Source organism: Pleurodeles waltl, chromosome 7 (assembly GCF_031143425.1).
Source record: "Pleurodeles waltl isolate 20211129_DDA chromosome 7, aPleWal1.hap1.20221129, whole genome shotgun sequence".
NCBI classification, from domain to species: domain Eukaryota; kingdom Metazoa; phylum Chordata; class Amphibia; order Caudata; family Salamandridae; genus Pleurodeles; species Pleurodeles waltl.
This window is the reverse complement of record NC_090446.1, coordinates 549,609,973-549,632,934: the sequence shown is the minus strand read 5'-3', so window position 1 is coordinate 549,632,934 and position 22,962 is coordinate 549,609,973. Positions and strand designations below refer to the sequence as shown.

The following is a 22,962-nucleotide window of genomic DNA, read 5'->3' as shown; positions in this document are numbered from 1 at the left end:
AGGCAAGGAGGAGTAAAAGATTTATCCCAGTATTTGGGAGTAAAGTCACAGGGAGTCAAGGAAGAAGAAAGCAGTACCAGTTTAGAGTCTTATAAGCCAAGTCCTGAGTTCACGAGGGAACTCCCAGAGGGGTGGCCCAGCCCAGCCTCTGCCGGCCGCTGACGCGAGGCGGGAGCGCTGTGTTGGTTTTAAAGGGCTCCTGCCCTTAGCACTGTGCCTGGTGTCTCCTCCTCTCCCCCAGCGCGCGTCCCGCGAGGCGGGAGCGCTGTGTTGGTTTTAAAGGGCTCCTGCCCTTAGCACGGTGCCTGGCGTCTCCTCCTCTCCCCCAGCGCGTGTCCCGCGAGGCGGGAGCGCTGTGTTGGTTTTAAAGGGCTCCTGCCCTTAGCATGGTGCCTAGCATGTCCTCCTCTCCCCAGGCGCGCGTCCCGCTAGGCGGGAGCGCTGTGTTGGTTTTAAAGGGCTCCTGTCCTTAGCATGGTGCCTGGCGTCTCCTCCTCTCCCCCAACTCTACTGGGTTATTTGTCACCTTCAATTTGACCAGACAACCACAAATAATGGCTAAGAAAGAAGCGAGTTACATAATTCTTAACATTGGAAAAGTTGTGTTTTACTGTAGCATGAATTCCGTTGGCAGTATTGCTAGTACACGTGATGATTAATCTGCCCATTTCCAAATTTCAGTTTAGCAAGTGTTTGAAACACTTTGCAGTTGGCAGATATGAACAGTTAGCGGACAGTTATATCCACAAAGTGTGGGAGTTGCCTTTCGTTTTCAAATGTTTAAACTGTGAAACAGAGATCTTTCTCAGCGGAAGCAAATGTGAGATGGCTGTTAGTCATTCTATGATTTGCAAGCAGGCGTCCTTGCATGGCACTTGCAATGCTGCTGTAGCGAATTCGGCATGCTATCTGAAGGGTATTCCTGTCTCTTTGATTCACCCAGTACTTTAGATACCTTCAAATGAAAGCTTTGTGATGCTGAACCGTGAAAGCTGTTGCGGAATGAAGCCTGGAATTGCTTATGTGATTTCAGTTTCTCTAATTGTAACATGATGCGCCCATGTGTTACATCCCCCCACATGAGAGATAAAAGTAGCAGAAATGTGGCCGCACATTGCTACTTCAAATGTAAATTTAGACATGCTGAGCAGACTAAAGGTGCTATTATTTCAAAAACATGTGGCTCTGACCTATGACCTCCATCTAACAAGGTCATCAGCAGAGATACAGTCCTTATTAAAAACCAACTTCCCCAATCATTTTGGAGAGTTGGTGAGCAGAATGTTCAACACATCCAATACTTCGGGAATTGTGCACTACTTTGAGGCTGTCTGGTCTGGATTTGTTAGCAGCTTCCAGTCTGCATTTGAAGTGATACCTTCGACCATCCATTCTCTGTTTTTGAGTGTCTTTGGCGGATTCCCAATAGCTTTGGCATTGATTGGGGTCCTTTTGCTGTTGTTATTTCTGATACGCAATGGCTGTCCCATCTCAACAAAGTGGAGTAATGGAGCTCCCACCAGCCAATCTGTGTTGTAATTGCATGATGCAGTATTTCAGAGTTTCACTGCTGGAGGAGCATGAGCTGAATTGGTCATTGACATTCTGACCAATACTGCTTTGTGTGTAGCTGATTTTCCCCTGCTTGTGGTGCTTCTTCGAGTATGCACCAAAGGTTTGTCTTGCTGGGCAGCCTGTACCACGTGTGGACATGGATCTGTTAATGTTCTTGTTGAGAGCTCATTCATGGGCATGTCCATTGAGACTACGTTTGATACGTGAGGCATCCTATGAGCCACCACTTGTGGATTTCCTGTCTCCTACCAGGAATGTGGCCACCTCAGCTGGTCCTATGGTTGCCGCTTCTGCACACATAAGCTCTGTGGATCCTTCAGTTAACCTGCTGGTCAACTTGTCACCTGCCGAGGTGGAATCCTTCTTAGCTTCCATCCCCATTGAAGGAATTGGCGATTTACTTCAGGATCATATTTATTGTCAAATTCATTGATTGACATTTTTATTTACATTACTGAATTGACCTTTACATTGGCCTGCCTATTAGCCTGCCTTGCTTGTTATCTTCGCTATTTTATCTCTTTTATGTATATTTTAAAACCCTTCTAGTGTTTTGGGATTTAAGAGCATTTTATATTTAGAATTGCAGTCTTGACCCGATAATGGGGAGGGTGTCATGGGTTCATTTTACACCCTGCTTCGGCACGCATATTTTAGCTTAGCTTAGGCTTGCGGCCCAAGCCCTTTCCCCTGCATATGTGCTCTGATTTAATTTATTCAATTTTATTCATTTTAGTTAGCCTGCTTTCAGCTGGAATGCTTTTATTTTCTAATCAGCTGTACTCTGGGATTCTGCAAAAGCATTGTTATTATTATTCTTTTCATCATTTACCTCTGACCAAGGCTGACAAGAACAGTACATGATAATCCAGCTAGCAATTGTCTCAACAAGAGTATTTAAACAGTATGACACTTAGGCACATGCCCATGTCAGGCCTTTTCACGCAACAGAAATGTGTTTTTTATAAAAACACTGTATAGGCTAAGAGACAACAGGAAGGTAATTTTAGGCAAGTTTCTGTTTACACTGCATGCCATTTCATTGCTGACCTCAGCCCTGACTCTGCAGCCAGCCAGTAGACGGTGGGCAGACCCCTGTTCTCAGGTAATGGGGTTGGCTGCTCCTCTCATGGACTAAGTACGGACTGGTCTATCACTTCTATGCTCTCGCTTAGGAGTTAGAGATTAGGTGAAATTCATCTTTGTATTTTTATTCCAGTATGTTGGGAGTGTTTATTTACTTCACATTGGTCACCAACATTCCAATCCTGTTTTGTCTCATTGCCCTAAAAATTGCAGCTCATGTATTTTATTGTAGGTTGCAGTCTTTTATTGAAAACCATCCTGCATCTTTTTCTTTGGTCTACGTTTGTGTATGAGACTTTTTGTAATCAGAGAAAGGGGTGAGACCTGCTGACCACGACTTCCAATGAGAAGCCACAGAGTGTCATGTTTCAGGCACAAATCACCTTTTCTTCCAGGTTTGAGTGAGATGCTACTAGCTACCAAAAATTGGTGGGCCGACAGCTGCTAAGACAGTGTGGGATTGACTCAGTCACCCACAGACAATGATGACGCCGGCCCGAATCCACCAGTCTCATTTCAATAACCAGAGTCCTTTGAAAACCACTGATTTTAGATACTGTCATTGGCATGTCTGGCATCAGCCATTTTTGTGTGTAATGAAAGCTTTAATTCCCATTTATTATAGGATATTATGCTATCAGGTTCATTCAACGACAAAGATTTATTTATTTGGGCTACCTGTCTGGAGCTGTACACGAGCCACATGATTATCTATATGTTATATACACTTAGACAATCCCTTATTATAGCTTTCAATTACTTGGTCTCTTATTTACTCCAAATAGAATGCCACAGCTGGAGGGCCTAATTGCTAAAATATCTTCCAGATAGTGCATGCCCAGTTGCATATGTGTTATGTAGGCTAATGTACTCTGTGGTGTGGCAAGCAGACATTGAAGAAATATATTCTCTTGCATTTGTAGAATAGTAGATTCTGTGAAGCCCCACAGCCCACTCCCATACAAAGCTGTGGATACACATTTGGCTCTATTAATTGAGACAATCTCCCGAATTGGCTTACAGACTAACTTATTGGCAAACCTACAAATGCCCTCGCAGGCACATGTCATCTTTAGCTTGTTATATTCAATGTGCTTGGACCAGGACCTGTTAGAGCTCATGAGAGTACCCAGGTAAGAGAATGAAGTGAATGTTTCAATTGGTGTGCCATTGACTTGGTGACCATGTGACTTACAAGCTCTTTTTCCACAGATCATAGTGTAGGTTTCCTTCAAATTAACTTGGACGTCCCTGCCCTCCATAAAGGTTGCAAAGCAGTCCATCAGTCTTAGCAGGCCATTGGCAGTCTGTGACAGGAGAACAGCATCACCAGCATACAGCAACATGGACTGCCCTTCTCCCACTTGTGGAGAATCAACGGTCACTTTCTGGGGTAAGATATCCACAACATTTATAAATAGAGAAAAAAGAAAGGGAGCAGTACATACACTTGCCTGACTCCCCTCTGAATACTAAACAGAGGAGAGTGCTTTCCATTACGTCTATAACACACCCTGGCTGACAACATTTCTATGTAACTGTGATAGCAATGACACAATTTCTGATGAAGCACCCACTGACGATAAGCTTTGCCATGGGATTAAGTGATTTACTAAATCAAAAGCACTTTTCTCTATAGCCTGTGTGACTTTGTCTAGGGTGATTGTTAGTGACGGGTTCTGACTGTAGGATGCACATATTTGGTTTAGGGCCTTGTCTAAGTGGGCTGGTTTAGATGATGCACTTAATATGCTAGAAAATGATCTACCCATGCTTGCATCCATACAAGTGATGCTAAATCAGGAGCTACATCCTCTTTCAGGAAAGGAGAATTAATTGTCTGCCAAAATAAGACACAATTATTTGTGGACACAGCTTCTTTGAGCTTTGACCTAGACTCCTCTTGTAACTCTTTTTTCCTGGACAACAGTGTCTCCTTGTATTACCTCCTACATAATGCAATCAGAGAATGATCTCTTGGAGATGGATTTAGGGCATTGCATAGTATGTTTGATGTGAGTGAGCAAGAATGGTCTTTCCAACCCTGCTGACCTGTCTTACAATTTCTAGCATTCAGTGTAATATGTTGATTAACTGAGTAAGTAATCCTCTCATATGTGAATTGAATGTCCCTAAAGTTGGCTGCTTTGGGTACACAGAGCTCAAGGTACTGCCTATTAGAATCAATAACACTTTTGGTGAACAGTGTTGGTTCAATACCGGTCCTTTTAGGCCACGGCCCATTTGGTCTCACTACCCCAAAGTTATTCATGGCATTATGGTCAATGTGCTCACTATTTCGAAACTGTATTGTGAGGACCAGTGGGTTATGAATTCTAACTGAATGAGGTTTTATTGCAAGATTAACCAGATTTGGGATTCCTTTTGTTGACAGTATAATATTATCTACAATGGTATTTGCCCCCTGCCAATAAACGTGTGATAATGACCAGACTCGGCATTATCTATGTCTTCCAAAAGAGATAAATTATATTTATATTTAAATAAAATGCTATTCAAGTTTTTCCCATATGTATTAGTAGGAAAATGTAACTGACCTGTCCTGAGAGCATCTGTAATGCCACACACTTCTTGGGCAGCAGAGAACTCTTTGAAATATTAAAATGATCAACTCAAAGGAGTGTGTATTGTGACACCTTAGAAGGAATAAATAAAATTGAGTCTTCTCCCAGCTTAGTGATTACTGCACAATGTGTAGAGAGATGTTCTTATAAAAATTAAGAATAAGCAAAAGGGCAATCATTTTAAACAGAAATTAGATGAAATAGGTAATAGGGAGCTCCTGTAAAGGTCTTGATCATTTCCACTAAAAGCAATTTAGAGAGAGAAACTCAGAACTACTAGTTGTTGCTGTGGTAGCCCCTAAAGCACAACCATCAATGTAAACTCATCATAAATCCAAGTTTCTTGTGTGCAGATTATCTGTGCAGGTGTCACTGATGTTTGCAAGTCAAGGGATGATAACTTGCTCCTGAGACCAGCACATTTCATGAAGTAATTTGAATATTATTAGTCATATGAGGGCGATTGTCATGGACCATGGCACTAATATTGACTACATTGAGGCAATTGTGGCAAGAGGAAACTGAGGATGTGTAGTGTTGACAAATGCAGAAGTCAGAGCCCTATTGAAGAAACCAGCAGTGGAGCTAAACACCCTCAGCAGCTACAGACCCATCTTTCTCTTGCCTTTTCCAGCTAGAAAGCCATCAATGCCCAACTCACAGACCACCTAGAAATCTGTCAACTCCTAGACAGCTTTCAATCTGGCTTTCACACCAATCACAGCACAGAAACATCACTCCTTATGGCCAACAATGACATCAGAAGCATCCTTGTCCAAGGAGAAATGGCCAACCTTATCCGCCTCGACCTCTCTGCAGCTTTCGATATTGTCTCCTACAACTTATTCATTATAAAGCTTCATCAGATGGTGTCTGTGGACCAGCCCTCAAATGGATACTTCTTCATGGACAGATCTCACCTAGTTAGGCTTCCCCCCTATACCTCAGAACCCAAGAAACTAATCTGTGGAATCCCTAAAGGATCGTCGCTCAGTCCAACACTCCTCAATTTCTACATGAAGCCCGTAGTGGACATTGTCAGAACCCACAGCATCAACATAGTATCTTACCCTGACAACACACAGCTCATACTCTTTCTAATTGACTTAACCAGCACCCCCAAAGCAAACTTCACCAACTGCATGAGCAACATCGCTACTTGGTTGAAAAAAACTGCCTCCAGCTCAATACAAACAAAATCAAAGTCCTTATCTTTGGCAACAACCACTGCCCCTGGAATCTTCTTGGTGGCCCTCTGAACTTGGCACCTCACCCACCAACAACAGACCATGCCAAGAACGTCTGGATCATCCTGGACACCAACCTCTTAATCAGCAGACAAATCAACGTTGTTGGTTCTTCATGCTTCCACATTCTGCAAATGCTATGCAAGATTTTCAAGTGGATGTCACTTAACACCAGATGAACAGCCATCCATGCTCTTATCACAAGTAGTTTTGACTATGGAAACACCCTCTAAACTGGAATCCCAGCCTATGTTCTATACTGACTCCAAACCACCAAGGATGCCACTGCCAGACTCATCCTGAACAACCTTCAAAAGAATCACATCTTTCCACACCTCAACAATCTCCACTGGCTCCCAGCCCAGGAAAAATGTAAGTTCAAGCTACTCACCCATGCACACAAAAGAGTCCACAACACTGGCCCAGCCTACCTCAACCACTGGTTCAGCTTCTTTCGACCCACCAGGTAAATTCGATCTAGGTCCCAGGCAGGAACACACCTGCTTCAGAAGAAGGCTAGAATTGGAGAATTGTCCTTCTTAAAGCCTAGAACTGGAATGACATCCTGCAACACCTCAGAACATCCTTCTCCCTCGTGGACTTCTGAAGGAACTTCAATACATGGCTCTTCCAGACAGGCATGATTGCCTACTCTCCCCTCAGGCCTGCCCTACTCAGTGGCTGGATACCCTCAGAGGTTATTAGCTGTGCTCCGCAAATCAACATAACATATAACATATGAGCAGATTAATAAAGTATTTTGTTGCAGGGTGCTCGTTACTAGAGCTGTTCTCCACCTAAATTTGGGAACTACCCAGAGTTTTCTATTCACTCTAACCCTTAAAGGGATTTGTTTTGACTTATACTGGGTGCTCCCTTGTGTCTGGACAAAGCTAAACCTCTCTGATGAGCTGTAATGAGAGCGAAACACGTGTCAGGGGTTGCTTTTACTCATTCCAGGTTGGCTTGGATGGTATTGTACCAGTCCAAAGCTGTAATACTGTGCCTGAAGTGGTAAATGTCTTTTGTATTTTACAGCTCGGCAAGGTTGACACTGTGTCAAACCTATGCTTAAAGACTTTGCTGTACAAATGGCAAAAAGCTTTGTCACTATCTAGCTCGGTGTGGATATCACTGTGGTGATCCTATGCTTAAAAACTTTGCTAGATAAACAGACATTTGAGGTGAGCAAATCTAGAGTGTCGCTGGTGTTGCAGGGTGCTCGTTACTAGAGCTGCTCTTCACCTAAACTTGGGAACTACCCAGAGTTTTCTATTCTTTTTTGCATAATTTATGTGTCACTCTAACCCTGAAAGGGATTTGTTTTGACTTATACTGGGTGCTCCCTTGGGTCTGGACAAAGCTAAACCTCTCTGATGAGCTCTAATGAGAGCGAAACACGTGTCAGGGGTTGCTTTTACTCATTCCAGGTTGGCTTGGATGGTATTGTACCAGTCCAAACCTGTAATACTGTGCCTGGAGTGGTAAATGTCTTTTGTATTTTACAGCTCGGCAAGGTTGACACTGTGTCAAACCTATGCTTAAAGACTTTGCTGTACAAATGGCAAAAAGCTTTGTCACTATCTAGCTCGGTGTGGATAGCACTGTGATGATCCTATGCTTAAAAACTTTGCTAGATAAACAGACATTTGAGGTGAGCAAATCTAGAGTGTCACTGGTGTTGCAGGGTGTTCGTTACTAGAGCTGCTCTTCACCTAAACTTGGGAACTACCCAGAGTTTTCTATTCTTTTTTGCATAATTTATGTGTCACTCTAACCCTGAAAGGGATTTGTTTTGACTTATACTGGGTGCTGCCTTGGGTCTGGACAAAGCTAAACCTCTCTGATGAGCTCTAATGAGAGCGAAACACGTGTCAGGGGTTGCTTCTACTCATTCCAGGATGGCTTGGACGGTATCTTACCAGTCCAGATCTGTAATACTGTGCTTGGAGTGGTAAATGGCTTTTGTCATTTTACAGCTCTGCAAGGTTGACACTGTGTCAGACCTATGCTTAAAGACTTTGCTGTACAAATGTCAAAAGCCTTTGTCACTATCTAGCTCAGCATGGATAGCACTGTGCTGATCCTATGCTTAAAAACTTTGCTAGATAAACAGACATCTGAGGTGAGCAAATCTAGAGTGTCGCTGGTGTTGCAGGATGCTCCTTACTGGAGCTGGTCTCCACCTAAACGTGGGAACTACCCAGAGTTTTCTATTCTTTTTTCCATATATATATATATATATATATATATATATATATATATATATATATAAATATTTTATTGATAATGTTAAAGTACACTGTACATTTAAAGAAATCTAAAATTGGGATCTAAATATTAAGGGTCTGATTTAGGATTTGACCAACAAGTTACCTCTGTCACAAATGTGATGCCTACTCTGTCTGTCTTATTACAAGTGCATTATATCCTACTGCACCTGTAATAAGGCCGACAGGATATTTGTCATATTAGTAATGAAGCACCTGTCAGCCAAATTATATATCAGGCCCTAAGTTGGTTTCCTTTGATTGAATGGTGTGAGCAGTGCAGCAACAGAATCTAGAATGGATGGTTGATAGCCCTAACTGAACCACTAGTTTGTGCTGGCTAAAAAAGAGAGCACGCATTTGGACAAAAAATACAAACGTTCAGTATAGGCCTATGTCTTTAAGAAAAATAACCACATTTTGAAAAGGTCCAATCTTCCCATTAAAGTTAAAATCTGATCTGGAATTGCGTATAATTTTTGTCTGTGATTTAAACATTATGTATTTCGTCTGTAATGCCTTCCATTAGTGATTAAGTGGGGGTCTGCAGGAGCGAAAGGTTGATAAACAGGTGATGTGCAGTAAAAACTGCAGTTTGAAATCTCTTGTTCACTTACTTTGCGAGACTCTTCACCCCATTCAATGGCACTGTTGTTGATGATGAGATTATTGCCCATCGATGAAATAGCCTCATATGTGCCCAGTTTCAGAAACCTGCTTGTGTCCTTCGATGTCATTTGCCAGTGCATAAAATCAAGCATTCCTGGGGCATCTCCAAATTGATCAAAAAATATATTTTTGACGACTGCGTTCCTTGCTCGGACATTCTTCAGGTAGTGCAGAAGCTGTAAAAGGAAAGAGTTTCCTTACTATAATTTAAGGGAAATAGATTCTTCTGATATACTTTCTTTACTCAAAAATAGCAGCAAAACAAACATCTTTAATAACTGTACTTGTCTAGAAAATGTGTGTGAATGATTCCGCCAATCAACCCAATGTTCATGTGTGAATCTCTGAAAATACTTAGCTCCCCATTTATTGGTCACTGGCAACTAACTGTAAATTACAGTAGTTTTAATCCTTAGCAAGAGGTTCAGCATTTACGCGATTCTGTTTTAGTTGAGGAACGGTGCCTTCAAGAATCATGTCTCATAGTCTTCTCACCCAAATCCAGTCATGAGGTCAGTGAGACAAATAGGAGTTCAGACAACTTTGTTTAGTATTACAAACAGGACGCTGCTGTCTCTCGGGTCATAAGACAAAGAGAACCTCCCCAGTGTCACACAGTTTTACATAGTGCATCTCCTCTGTTACGACTTCTCGGGGCCAGGTAGCGCTTGACGGAGCACAGCGCGGAAAATACAATAGAGAACTGCCTCAGCTGGCAGTGACGATGTCGAAGAAGTTGTCTGGACACAAAGATGACCAACACACTTCACACTGAGTGACTAATGGCGCAGCCCCACTATTTGCTTTTGTTAGGAATGTAATTTAGTTTTTTTCACATTTAAATATACGGGGGCATATTTATACTCCGTTTGCGCCGAATTTGCGTCGTTTTTTTCGACGCAAATTCGACGCAAAACTAACTCCATATTTATACTTTGGCGTTAGACGCGTCTAGCGCCAAAGTTCATGGAGTTAGCGTAATTTTTTTGCGTGAACACCTTCCTTGCGTTAATGATATGCAAGGTAGGCGTTCCCGTCTTAAAAAATGACTCCGATGCATATGCGTCGTATTTATACTCCCGGGCAAAAATGACGCCGGGAGTGGGCGGGTCTAAAAAAAACACATTAGCGCCGGATTTTAGCGCCTGGGTCAGGGCAGGCGTTAAGGGACCTGTGGGCTCAGAATGAGCCCAGAGGTGCCCTCCCCTGCCCCCAGGGACACCCCCTGCCACCCTTGCCCACCCCAGGAGGACACCCAAGGATGGAGGGACCCACCCCAGGGACATTAAGGTAAGTTCAGGTAAGTATTTTTTTTAAAAAAAAATTGTGGCATAGGGGGGCCTGATTTGTGCCCCCCTACATGCCACTATGCCCAATGACCATGCCCAGGGGACATAAGTCCCCTGGGCATGGCCATTGGGCAAGGGGGCATGACTCCTGTCTTTGCTAAGACAGGGGTCATTTCAATGGGGGTTGGGCGTCGTAAAAAAATGGCGCAAATCGGGATAAGGCGATTTTTTTGCCTCAGCCTGACTTGCACCATTTGTGGACGCCCATATACGCCATTTTCCCTCTACGCCGGCGCTGCCTGGTGTACGTCGTTTTTTTTAACGCACACCAGACAGCGCCGGCGGCTAACGCCGGCTAACGTCATTCAATAAATACGGCGCCCGCATTGCGCTTCAGAATGGCGTTAGCCGGCGCTAATTTTTTTGGCGCAAAACTGCGTTAGCGCAGTTTTGCGTCAAAAAGTATAAATATGGGCCACAATGTATGTGGTTTTCCTGAATGTTTTACTGGTGTTGGTAAAAACAACGTAGAATTTGATCATGAAAGCTCTTGGTGGAACATTTATTGTGATTGCTTGGTGATACTTATCAATGTACACTGTTAACATCCTCTTTTAAAATGAGTGTTTTGCCTGTTACACCCATTGTTTCCTTACAATCATTTTTTACATGGAAATAATTCTCAGCAAGGAAGCTAAAATGCTGAGAGCCAAACTTTGTGTCTCAAAGCAAAACTATGAAACTAATACTTTTTTAGCTCCGCATTTACGTCACTTTTTGATGCAAAAGCGGCACAAACTTGCAAAATACATTTGTATTTTGTAAGTTTGCGCTGTTTTTGCGTCAAAAAGTGGCGCAAATGCAGCGCTGAAAAAGTATAAATATGGGCCTAAGACATAAAAAAGAAATGTATTTTTATCACATAGTTGTATCATTTGTTTTGGCTATTTCATTATCAACTGTTAAGACACATTTAATGTATTTGTAAGAAGGAATATGAAAATGTATCGAAATGTTCGCTGTGTATGTTTGGCACTTTTAGGCCCATATTTATACCTTTTTAGCACCGCATTTGCAACGCGTTTTGACGCAAAAACGGCACAAACTTACAAAATACAATTTTATTTTGCAAGTTTGTGCCGCTTTTGCGTAAGAAAATGACGCAAATGCGGCACTAAATAAGTATAAATATGGGCCTTACTGTGGTACTGAGATTTTATTCAACAAATCACTACATTAAAGGAGTTATAACCTAGTTCGCTTACATTCAACCAACACCCCTGATAACAATGAATAGGAAACAGAATATCTAGGCCCTCATTTACAGTCTGACGAGTGGCCTGCTGTCTACCAGAGCAGCGGAGGTCATTACTTCCACCACTCTGGTGGACTATCAACCACCATATTTTGGGATCTCTGCCTTCCTGGTGGAGAACTCTGGGGCATATTTACAAGCAACCTAGCGCCATCTTAGTGTCACCATAGCATCAGTTATTTACGCTAATGTGGCTTTTCCACCACAACATATTAACAAGGTGGCGCAGTGCTTGCATTGTGCCACTTTACAACCCCTTGCCCCTGCGTCAGGCAAAATGTATCGGGGCGTTCCGGAGCAAGGAGGCCGGAAAAAATGGTGCATTGAAATTTACATTTCACTGCGCCATTTTTTCTGTTATTTTTAAGGCCTGCGCAGAGCAGGCATTAAAATGACGCACCCATTCTAATCAATGGGACTCCCTGTGCTATGCTGCACTATTGTCAACATTTTTGATGCTAATTTAGCAAAGCACCACAATAGCATCAAAAACTTTTATGCTATTGTGCTAACCTCCCCCATGGTCCTCTGCATTATAAATACGGTATCGTTAGGTGCCAGTAGGGGGGGGGGGGGAAATGATTCATCATTTATGATGCACCACTTTCTTGTAAACATGCCCCCCTGTGTCTTCAAAGGAGATGCCACAATGGTGGCTCTTCTGATGGCTCTAAGGGCCTCATTTACAAGAAACTGGGGCATTGTGATTAATGCACGAGTTTTCTTGCACCGCCCTGCGTCCCCCCCCCATGATAGAGCGCTGTATTTACAATACAGTGCTCCATGGCGCACAGGGTCCACAACTGTGTCAGAAATTCTGATGCAGTTGTGGCATTAAGCTTTAGCATTGCTGGACTAGCGTCATACATGTAGACGCTAGTCCCGCACTGCTAAGGGGACCCCATTGAAACAGCACAGTGTCACTTCAACACCTGCCCTGAGCAGGGGTTAAAAAATTATGCTGTGATGGTGTAGAATGGCGCAGTGACATCTTGTAGACTTCAGTGCGCCATTTCTGCAGGTTTTTTTGGGGGGGGAACAACTAACTTGCCTACATTATACCTGGCGCAGGTATAATGTGGCACAAGGCTTTAAAAACTGGAGCAATGGTATCATTGCACCAGTTTGTAAATGCAGCGCTGTTTGGGGGACTGTTTGCGCCGCCGTAGTGTAAAAAGAAATGATGCTACTGAAGAGCAAGGGGCTTGTAAATGAGGTCCAAAATTTGCTGAGTTGCTGCGATGGTTCATGCAACCACTCAGAAAACTATTTTGTTTTACAAAAATAAACTCCCAAAATTTGGAGTTTGTTTTTTGTAAAAAAAAAAACACTTTTAAAAACCCTGACACCCTTGGAGGTTTCTTGCTTTTTGACTGTTCAGAACCACTAGGCATTCCATAGAAGTCTAAAGCAGAAAAAAAGTAAAAAGAAAATGTTGCTTTAATTAGGGCAGAGGGTCTGATGTACTTACAGTGACTACCCCAACTCTGTTAGGATTATGGTTTCAGATTTCTGCCTGCAGAGCCAATGGGGACCTCCGATGAAAACATGGTTGTCTGTCTGACTCTAAACAGAGCAGGCAGGCAGTCAATTTGGTTGACATGGTACTTCACAAAATTTGTCCTCCAAACTCTAAATAGTCCCTTTAGTGGACTTGAAAACTGCAGCAACTGTCCAACAGCTGTTTCTTTGTTCATAACTCTGTCTCTTTGCCCTCGTCCAAGTGTTGATGCCTAGGTATGCTCCCCTCTAGGTTGTTTAGGAGGTAGTATGTCATAATAATATTTTCAGAATTACTGTCGGACATAAATATTGTGTCATTATCGTCATGTACAAAAACATCCTTTCACTGTGTGTAGATATTCTATTATTAACTCCATTAGATTGATATTTTTGTAAACAATATTTAAGGCACAGAGTTTTTGTCAGACCATATTTGTACAGTGATAGTCTAGCACCACCCAATTTAGGACTGTACGTATCTGTATATTTCTATATTTGCCCTATAGTCTGTCAGCCTGTGTCCAGTGGATCCTGGCTAGTCATGGTTTGTAATGATGTTTACTGAGCAGTCTAGCATGGTTCCTAAAAGTCTGTCAGCTCCTACATTTTCACACTTTGCTCACTCTACTTGATTTCCATTTCTACCTTCAATGCTCTCTCACCATCCCTTTATTCATGTTTACTTTTCTCTCCTGTTTTCACTTTGCCAATCAAGGCCTCAATTACAGATAGGGTGCATTGTTCATGTTTCCACTGTGGCATACCTTTAACACAATACAGATAAAGTACTGTCCTAATGCAGCTGCAATCTTGTGCTGTCATAGACGCAGCACACTAGTGAAAGGTGCAGTTTCTGAAGCAGGGGAACAGAGTTTCTCAAACGGGCCAGTGCTGTGAGGTATTGGGACCACTCAAGGATAGCCCTGGAGAGTGTACTGAGTTTGCAACACCTTTTTGTGGCACCCAGTAAGTTTGCCTCCTCATGGCCTCTTTTTTTCTGTGCACAAATCAATATAGAAAACAGTTATTGGATGAATGCTTGAATTAATCTCAGCCACTGGTAATTACTCTGGGCTGCACCCCAGTCCACCATTATTTTACACATCCTGCCACCTCAGTTTGGACCCAGAGATATGCAATCACTTTTGACCCTGCTCCATTGGTAATAGTCCAGCCTGAACTGCCAGGCCATGTCATCCCTGAATCAGAACAGAAGCAACCCCGGACCATGGGGACAATGCACAAAGTATAAGTATGCAAATATAATTTAATTTTAACATGAACAAGCATTTTCCGATGTCAGGCTGAAAATGGCAAAAGGCTGTGTCTCTATACTAGCCCAGCTTGAAAAGCACTGGCTAATCAAATGCATGAGAAATCAGCTATAAAACCAGATATCTCAGGGGTATAAATGTAGAATGTTGTTGATGTTATTGATGCACAACTACTAAAAAAGCAGACCTTAATCCAAAAACTGGGATGTGTCAAGAGTTTCCTGGAGAATACATAACAGGTAACTGTGTAATATGGAAAAATATTGCCATTGAGGGGTTCTGGTTTTATCATAAATCACGAGGCTGAAAGCGGAGAAGCTGAGTGCTTGTAAATGTCACCATAACCCAGGTAAAGCAATGGAGGATAATAATACACATGAAACCGTTTTTATTTTAGTCTAAATAACTTGAAAAAGCTGTTTTCTTCAAAGTGCATCTAACAATGCACACTGATTAGAATTACAATTGGGCTTTTGGTTAGCGTTTGTCTATTTGCAATTTGTGTAGATAGCCCCAAAGAATTTACTTTAGCACTAATGTATTATAATAATACTATCCGAGAATGGGTTGCATAATTTGTATTTTTGCTGCATAGTTGTGATAACCTTGCTATATAATTTAATGATCAATGCCACAAAATCCCAGCAGCCCAGACAATCTTAAACCTCTGTAAAGTAGTTTGGGGGCTGTCATGATGATGAATTTGTATATCACACATATGTGGGTTTTTATACCACTGCATTTTGAGCAGCGATAACGAATTTGTAGTTATGATTGGCTCCGAATTTTCAAAGAAAAGGACTTGGTTGATTTGTTAACAACTTTGCCGTTGTTTGATGAATCGCCATAAAACTAACCAAAATGGAAGTGAGGCTATTCAAAATTATAATTAGAGGTAATTTACCATGCCTACATGGTTGGTGCAAAAAGTGCCATGAGAATGTCACTGATAGGTAACATTTGTAATATGGTCTAATATTCCTATCCTGGGGCTCAAGTGACAGTTAGAAACCACTCAGACTGTATTACACAGTAAACATTAATGCATGCTTTCTGTCTGTCTCTCTCTCTCTCTCACTATATATAAAATATAAGATATATAGATCTACACACATTTTTTTTTTTTAAGTGAGCCAGTGATTTTTGTTCTACATGGAAAGCTGGGGCATGATCTAAGTGAAGGCAGAGAAAAACAGGGGTGGGGGAGTCACAAACGTTTTGTTTCCCATGTTATTCCAAAGACCAATTGAGTATGACTCCACCCGAACCAATGGACGAAATTACACCAAGTTGGGCAGAGAGCTAGATGTTGGTATGCAGATTGTGCTTTTGTTTTTTTGGTGTAAATCTGTTCAATAGTTTTTGAGATATTGAAGAAAAAATAAATGTGTATATCTGAGGTCGCAAATATTTGTGAATTTTCAAGACTGTGTACATGAGTAGAAGCGCTGTAATTGGCAGCCCATGACCTGAACAGAAAGTTGCGGCTTCCATTTTCAGGTCCCAGGAGATGGTTCCTGGGCCTGAAAAACGTAATGAAAAGTAGCATAAGGGGTCAGGTGGAGGTACCCTGACCCCTGGGTGTGATATAGGGGCACTTGAGGGTCAAATTATGGGTTTATAATATTTTTTCTTCACTAAGCACAATATTCGTGATTAATCAAAATTAATCGAGATTAATTGTGAATGAGCAAAAAAAAAAAAAAAAAAACATTCTCAGACTCATTCGTTCACTAATACATGCACTCAGAGACTTATGCACCCACTCACACACCGACTCAGACACTCATCTACCCACTCAGACCCACTCATAGACTCACACACCCACTTTCCCACTCAGACACTCACAGATCCACTGACAGAGACAGGCCTGTGGTCAACCCCGCTGTGCATTGCTAAAGCACATGTGCGGCGTGGGGATGGGTTGTTATATGTGCTTGCCTGCAGCCAGGGCCTGTGGCCAACCCCCACGGTGCTTGGCCTGAGGCTGTGTGCGGTGGCAGTTGGATTAAAGTATAGTAATTAAAATTACTTTTCATTAAAAAACCATAGAAATTCACTGAAAAAAACAAAGGTTACAGGGACATTACATTTAGGTTCTGAATTTACTTGTAAAAAACCATAGAAATTTAGCTGTTATATTTATTTTAAGTAACTATAACTCGCGCCCTAAGGTATTATAACTTGCGCCTTCGCCATGCACAGCTAGTTGCTCCACATATTATATCATTGATGACAACTTCTATGGCATCTTTGATATCATCACTGCAACATTTGCAATAAAATTATTGATGAGAAAACTGTGCATGGCGAGGGCGCTAGATATAGTTACCTTAGGGCACGGGTTATAGTTACTTGAAATAAGTCTAAATATAACTGTTGAATTTCTATGGTTTTGTATGAGTAAATTCAGAACCTAACTATAACATCCCTGTAACCTTTGTTTTTTTCAGTGAATGTGTATATATATCTGTATATATTCACTGAAAAAAAACAAAGGTTACAGTGATGCTACAGTTAGACTCACATTTTAAACTTACAAAACCATAGATATTCGCCAGTTATAGTTAGAGTTATCTCAAGTAACTATAACTCATGCCTTAAGGTAATTATAACTCGCACCCTCTCCATGCGCTGCTAATTACCCACAAATTATGCCACTCATGACATCTTTGATAAGATAATGGATAATTGAAATGTCCTATTTGCAGTAAAATCTTGACAAAAAAACTGTGCATGGCGAGGGCGTGAGGCTCACGCCCTCGCCATGCACAATTAATTACTCCACATGTTATATCATTGATGACATTTTCTATCCCACCTTTCATATTATCACTGCAACATTTGCAATAAAATAATTGATCAGACAATCATGCATGGCGAGGGCATGAGTTATAGATACCTTAGGACGTGAGTTATAGTTACTTGAAAGAACTATAACTGCTGAATTTCCATGGTTTTGTACGAGTAAATTCAGAACCTAACTATAAAGTCCCTGTAACCTTTCTTTTTTAGTAAAAAATAAAAAAAAAAAAGAAAATATATATATATATATATATATATATATATATATATATATATATATATATATAAGCTAGTGAGGTCATCAAGAATGTTGTGCAAAGGATAACACTGTGCAGATGAAAGGTGATGTCTTTGTTTCAGTATGTTGAACACAAAAACTTTGGTTTAGTTAAAAACTCCCCAACACAGTGAAGTTTCATTGTAGTTGATACTAAGGGCCTGATTTAGAGTTTGATGGAGGGGTTATTCCGTCACAAACATGAAGGATATCACATCCGCAGTATTAAACTGTCCATAGGACATAATGGAATCATAAAAGGACAGAAGGGATATCCGTCACGTTTGTGACAGTGCAACCCCCTCCGTCATACTCTCAATCAGGCCATAAGTTTTCCAAGCAGCCATGAGTGTTTTGAGGAAATTGTTTTAGCATGACAATTTCTGCGTAGGACAGAAGACTCTTTTCACCATGTACTTATCCATGTACATGAGCTGAATTAGCTACAAAAGGTGGGTTATCTGTAAAGTTGAAGCAGAGGATGAAGGCTATGCGTAATACAACCTTTACCATCTTCAGGTCTTGTGTATTTAGAGTGAGTATTTTGTGAGTGTTTCATTCCTCTTGAGGATTCGCTGTCTGCCAGCAGTTTCACCACAGAGTAAACTCTCTCTTTTTAGTGTCAACACTGTCTACAGTACCTCATTTATACTCATGTGCACTTCATTTCTTATGAGTGGCTGGGTAGCTGTGAAATTTTTTACAGAGGCTAAAGGCAGCCCATAGTTGGGCACTGGTTATGTAACAAGACTTGAGGGTCTAGAGGAAGTCGTTTTTTTAAATAATTGTATACAGATCAAAAAAGATGTGCAGTGGGGGGTTACTTATCTACATGTGGTCAATTGTCAACATGAGCTTTGCTACTCCTTAAGTGTATGGTTTAGGAATAATGTTGTACGTAACAAAAACGTGCTTTAACTAAGGGGATTGTTCATGTGGACCATAAATTATATGTAATATTATTCTGAGCTATTTGGTACTTACTTTCATACATTTAATGCTGTACTGCTTTATAGAATAATGTGCAAAAAAAGTAGCTTGAGCGATGTCATCAAGTATGTCATTTGAGATGTTATCAGTGATGTCATCAATGGTGTCATAGAACATGTCATGCATGATGTAATATGTAAAGTCATAAGCAGTGCATGTTGAGGATTGCAAATTAAAGTAAGCACTGCTAACTTTAACTGTTGAATTTCTGTTTTACTTAGTGAATTTCTAAGGTTTTTTAAATGTAAAGTGTTAGAAATGGGGTCTTTGGTTAACAGTCAGGTTACCCCCTGTTCAAGCAAGGTCCCTCACTCTAGTCAGGGTAAAAGAGAATCACCCTCAGCTAACCCCTGCTTACCCCCTTGGTAGCTTGGCAGAGCAGTAGGCTTAACTTCAGAGTGCTAGGTGTAAAGTATTTGTACCAACACACACAGTAACTTAATGAAAAAACTACAAAATGACACAACACCAGTTTAGAACAATAGGAAATATTTATCTAAACAAAACAAGACCAAAACAACAAAATTCCGACATACACAAGTCAAGTTATGAATTTTTAAATATTAAACTCAAAAATAGCACTTAGAAACACAAAATCGATGAGGTGTTAACACGGCGTCGTGATGGAGTTGTTCCCAACAAGCCGACACCAGCGGCGCCGGACACGGAGTCACGTAGACCCCCAAGTAAAGTACCTTTGGTGAAGAGGGAAAACAAGTCGATACGTGAAGTCGGGGATCGCGGTGTCGGTGCGAAACGTTGAATCCGCGCATTTCGAGCGGCGTCGGTAACGACGTGGTGCAGCGACTTCCACGGAGTCGCAGACTTCAGCGGGGCTGCAGCAGCGTCGGGCCTGCGAAGGTCGTCGCGTTCCAGCAAAGATCACGGCGCCGGTTGCAGGCGGCGTCACCGGGGTCAGCAGCGGCGTCGGTCCGAAGTCGTCCGAAGTCGATTTCCTTGGATTTCCACCAGCTTTCCTTTCAAGGGCCCAGTGACTGGATAGGGCACCACTTGTCAGAGCAGGAGTCTCTCCAGAGACTCCAGGTGCTGGCAGAAAGAAGTCTTTGCTGTTCCTGAGACTTCAAACACCAGGAGGCAAGATCTTAATCAAGCCCTTGGAGATTTCTTCACAAGATGGAAGGCACACAAAGTCCAGTCTTTGCCCTCTTACTCTGGCAGAAGCAGCAACTGCAGGATAGCTCCACAAAGCACAGTCACAGGCAGGGCAGAACTTCTCCTCAGCTCTTCAGCTCTTCTCCAGACAGAGGTTCCTCTTGTTTCCAGAAGTGTTCTAAAGTCTGTGGTTTTGGGTGCACTTCTTATACCCAATTTCTCCTTTGAAGTAGGCCTACTTCAAAGTAAAGTCTCTTTTGAATGTGAAAACCTGCCTTTACCAGGCCAGGCCCCAGACACTCACCAGGGGGTCGGAGACAGCATTGTGTGAGGACAGGCACAGCCCTTTCAGATGTAAGTGACCACTCCTCCCCTCCCTCCTAGCACAGATGGCTCAACAGGAAATGCAAACTACACCCCAGCTCCCTTTGTGTCACTGTCTAGTGTGAGGTGCAACCAGCCCAACTGTCAAACTGACCCAGACAGGGAATCCACAAACAGGCAGAGTCACAGAAATGGTATAAGCAAGAAAATGCTCACTTTCTAAAAGTGCCATTTTCAAACGCACAATCTTAAAATCAACTTTACTAAAATATGTATTTTTAAATTGTGAGCTCAGAGACCCCAAACTCCACATGTCCATCCGCACCCAAAGGGAATCTACACTTTAATCAGATTTAAAGGTAGACCCCATGTTAACCTATGAGAGGGACAGGCCTTGCAACAGTGAAAAACAAATTTAGCAATATTTCACTGTCAGGAAATATAAAACAAATTACTATATGTCCTACCTTAACCATACACTGCACCCTGCCCTTGGGGCTACCTAGGGCCTACCTTAGGGGTTCGTTACATGTAAGAAAAGGGAAGGTTTGGGCCTGGCAAGTGGGTACACTTGCCTAGTCGAATTTACAGTTAAAACTGCACACACAGACACTGCAGTGGCAGGTCTGAGCATTGATTACAGAGCTACTTATGTGGGTGGCACAACCAGTGCTGCAGGCCCACTAGTAGCATTTGATTTACAGGCCCTGGCACCTCCAGTGCACTTTACTAGGGACTTACTAGTAAATCAAATATGCCAATCATGGATAAGCCAATTACATACACATTTTGTAAAGGAGCACTTGCACTTTAGCACTGGTTAGCAGTGGTGAAGTGCCCAGAGTAACAAAAACAGCAAATTCAGAGTCCAGCACACATCAACAACCTGGGGAACAAAGGCAAAAAGTTAAGGGGACAACGTCAAGGATGATAAGTCTAACATAAAGTAATGTATTAATACCATACCTGTCTATAACATTGCTTTAACCTTTATTTTTTTCAGTGAATGTCTGTGTTGTTTTAAAGTAAAGTAATATCATATTACCAATTGTAAAACCAACTGCCAACCAGGTATATTGACAGCAAAATAAATGGATTGGGCAGGGTAAAACTAAAGGCAGACCTGTGTGGTCCTTGGCTCAAGCAAGGGCTCAGCTATTGTGGTGAACGTTGAAGAGTTAATATCCATGACACTGCAGGCACCTGCTAACTGTTCATCATTGACAGCAAGTGCTGTGAAACTTAGGGCCACATGTATAAAGATCCGGTATTGCGACTCGCAAACTGCGACTCGCAAAAACAAATGTACAACAGTGTACTTTACACTGTTTGTGATTCCCAATGGGGTCGCAAATGACTTACCTCATGAATATTAATGAGGTAGGTCACAATTTGCGACACCATTTGGAATGGCCACCCTCACAGGGATGGTGGCCTGCTGGAGACAGCAGACCACCATGTCTGTGACTTCTTTTAAATAAAGCAGATTTTTGGGGGGAAATGCAGCCCGTTTCCCTAAAAAAAGGAAAACAAGATGCATTTCAAAATCAAAAATAGAAAGTTTTATTTTCATTTTTTTCAGAGCAGGCAGTGGTCCCTGGGATCACTGCCTGCTCTGAAAAAATATTTTCGCTGCCATTCACAAAGGAGAAGGGTCCCATGGGGATCCCTTCCTGCTTGCGAATGGGTTAGCACCAGTTTGAAACTGGTGCTAACTTTGATTGTTTTGCGACGGCTTTCGCGGTCACAAAACAATCATACATACCATTTGGATTCAGTATAAGGAAGGGACGCCCTTGACACGCCCCTTCCTAATACGGAATCGCAAAACACAAACTGCGATTCAGTAACAAGTTACTGAATCGCAGTTCGGGCTTTGAACATCCCAAAAAACATTTTTCAAGTCGCAAACGGGCCGATTCTGCGAATCAGCCCGTTTGCGGCTTGAAAAATGCTTCCTACATCTGGCCCAAAGGCTTTAGAGTCATGGAAGTTTCAACACCACCGACACCCCCGTTCCCTTAAAAAGCCTTTGTTTTTTTAAATTAGGATATTCTGTCCTCATGGGTCAGAATGTTCTAATAGTCTTTTAGTCCGCCATAGCCAGACATTAAAGGCCCACCCTCTTACTAAAGGCCCATGACTCTGAGCACTGAAGCAGGCTTTTAATGGCTGATGTAGCCTGCTACATCGGGCAACAGGGCTACAAAAAAGTCGGAGGTAGCATTAGAAAATAATTATATTTTTAAACCAGAATACGTGACTCTAAAATTAGCCTTTTTTGTGTTTTCTTGATAATTTTATTAATTTTATTTTTTCTTAGGGGAAAACTGAAATATTGAAGCAGGAACAATTAACTTGGAGAAAACAATTACTGTTTTGAAGAACATTCGTGGTCCTGTATAAGTTTATCCCAAGCTGTTCAACTCAGCTCAGAGGAAAATATAGTGCTGCATATCCAGTAGTATCTTACTCTATTGAGGTTAGTTGGGTTGCTATCGGCATCCTTTGCTGCAACCTTGGGTGGTGCAGGGTGGCCTGGCTGTGCAGATGTTGCGATTCCAGAAGTGGATCCTACCTCAGCACTTCTCTGCATTCCAGCACAAGCCAAACGTGCTGGGTCCATAGCCCTTAAATGGT

General features: G+C 42.0%; 1 protein-coding gene across 1 annotated transcript in view; it reads right to left on the bottom strand.

Annotated features, from left to right (window-relative positions):
• Nucleotides 1–22,962, bottom strand: part of LOC138246923 (vomeronasal type-2 receptor 26-like) — a 471,463-nt gene that overhangs the window by 311,346 nt on the left and 137,155 nt on the right. Inside the window, exon 3 of the mRNA XM_069201670.1 lies at nucleotides 9,381–9,608. Coding sequence (XP_069057771.1) covers nucleotides 9,381–9,608 — 228 coding nt within the window. The remainder of the gene's footprint in view (nucleotides 1–9,380; nucleotides 9,609–22,962) is intronic.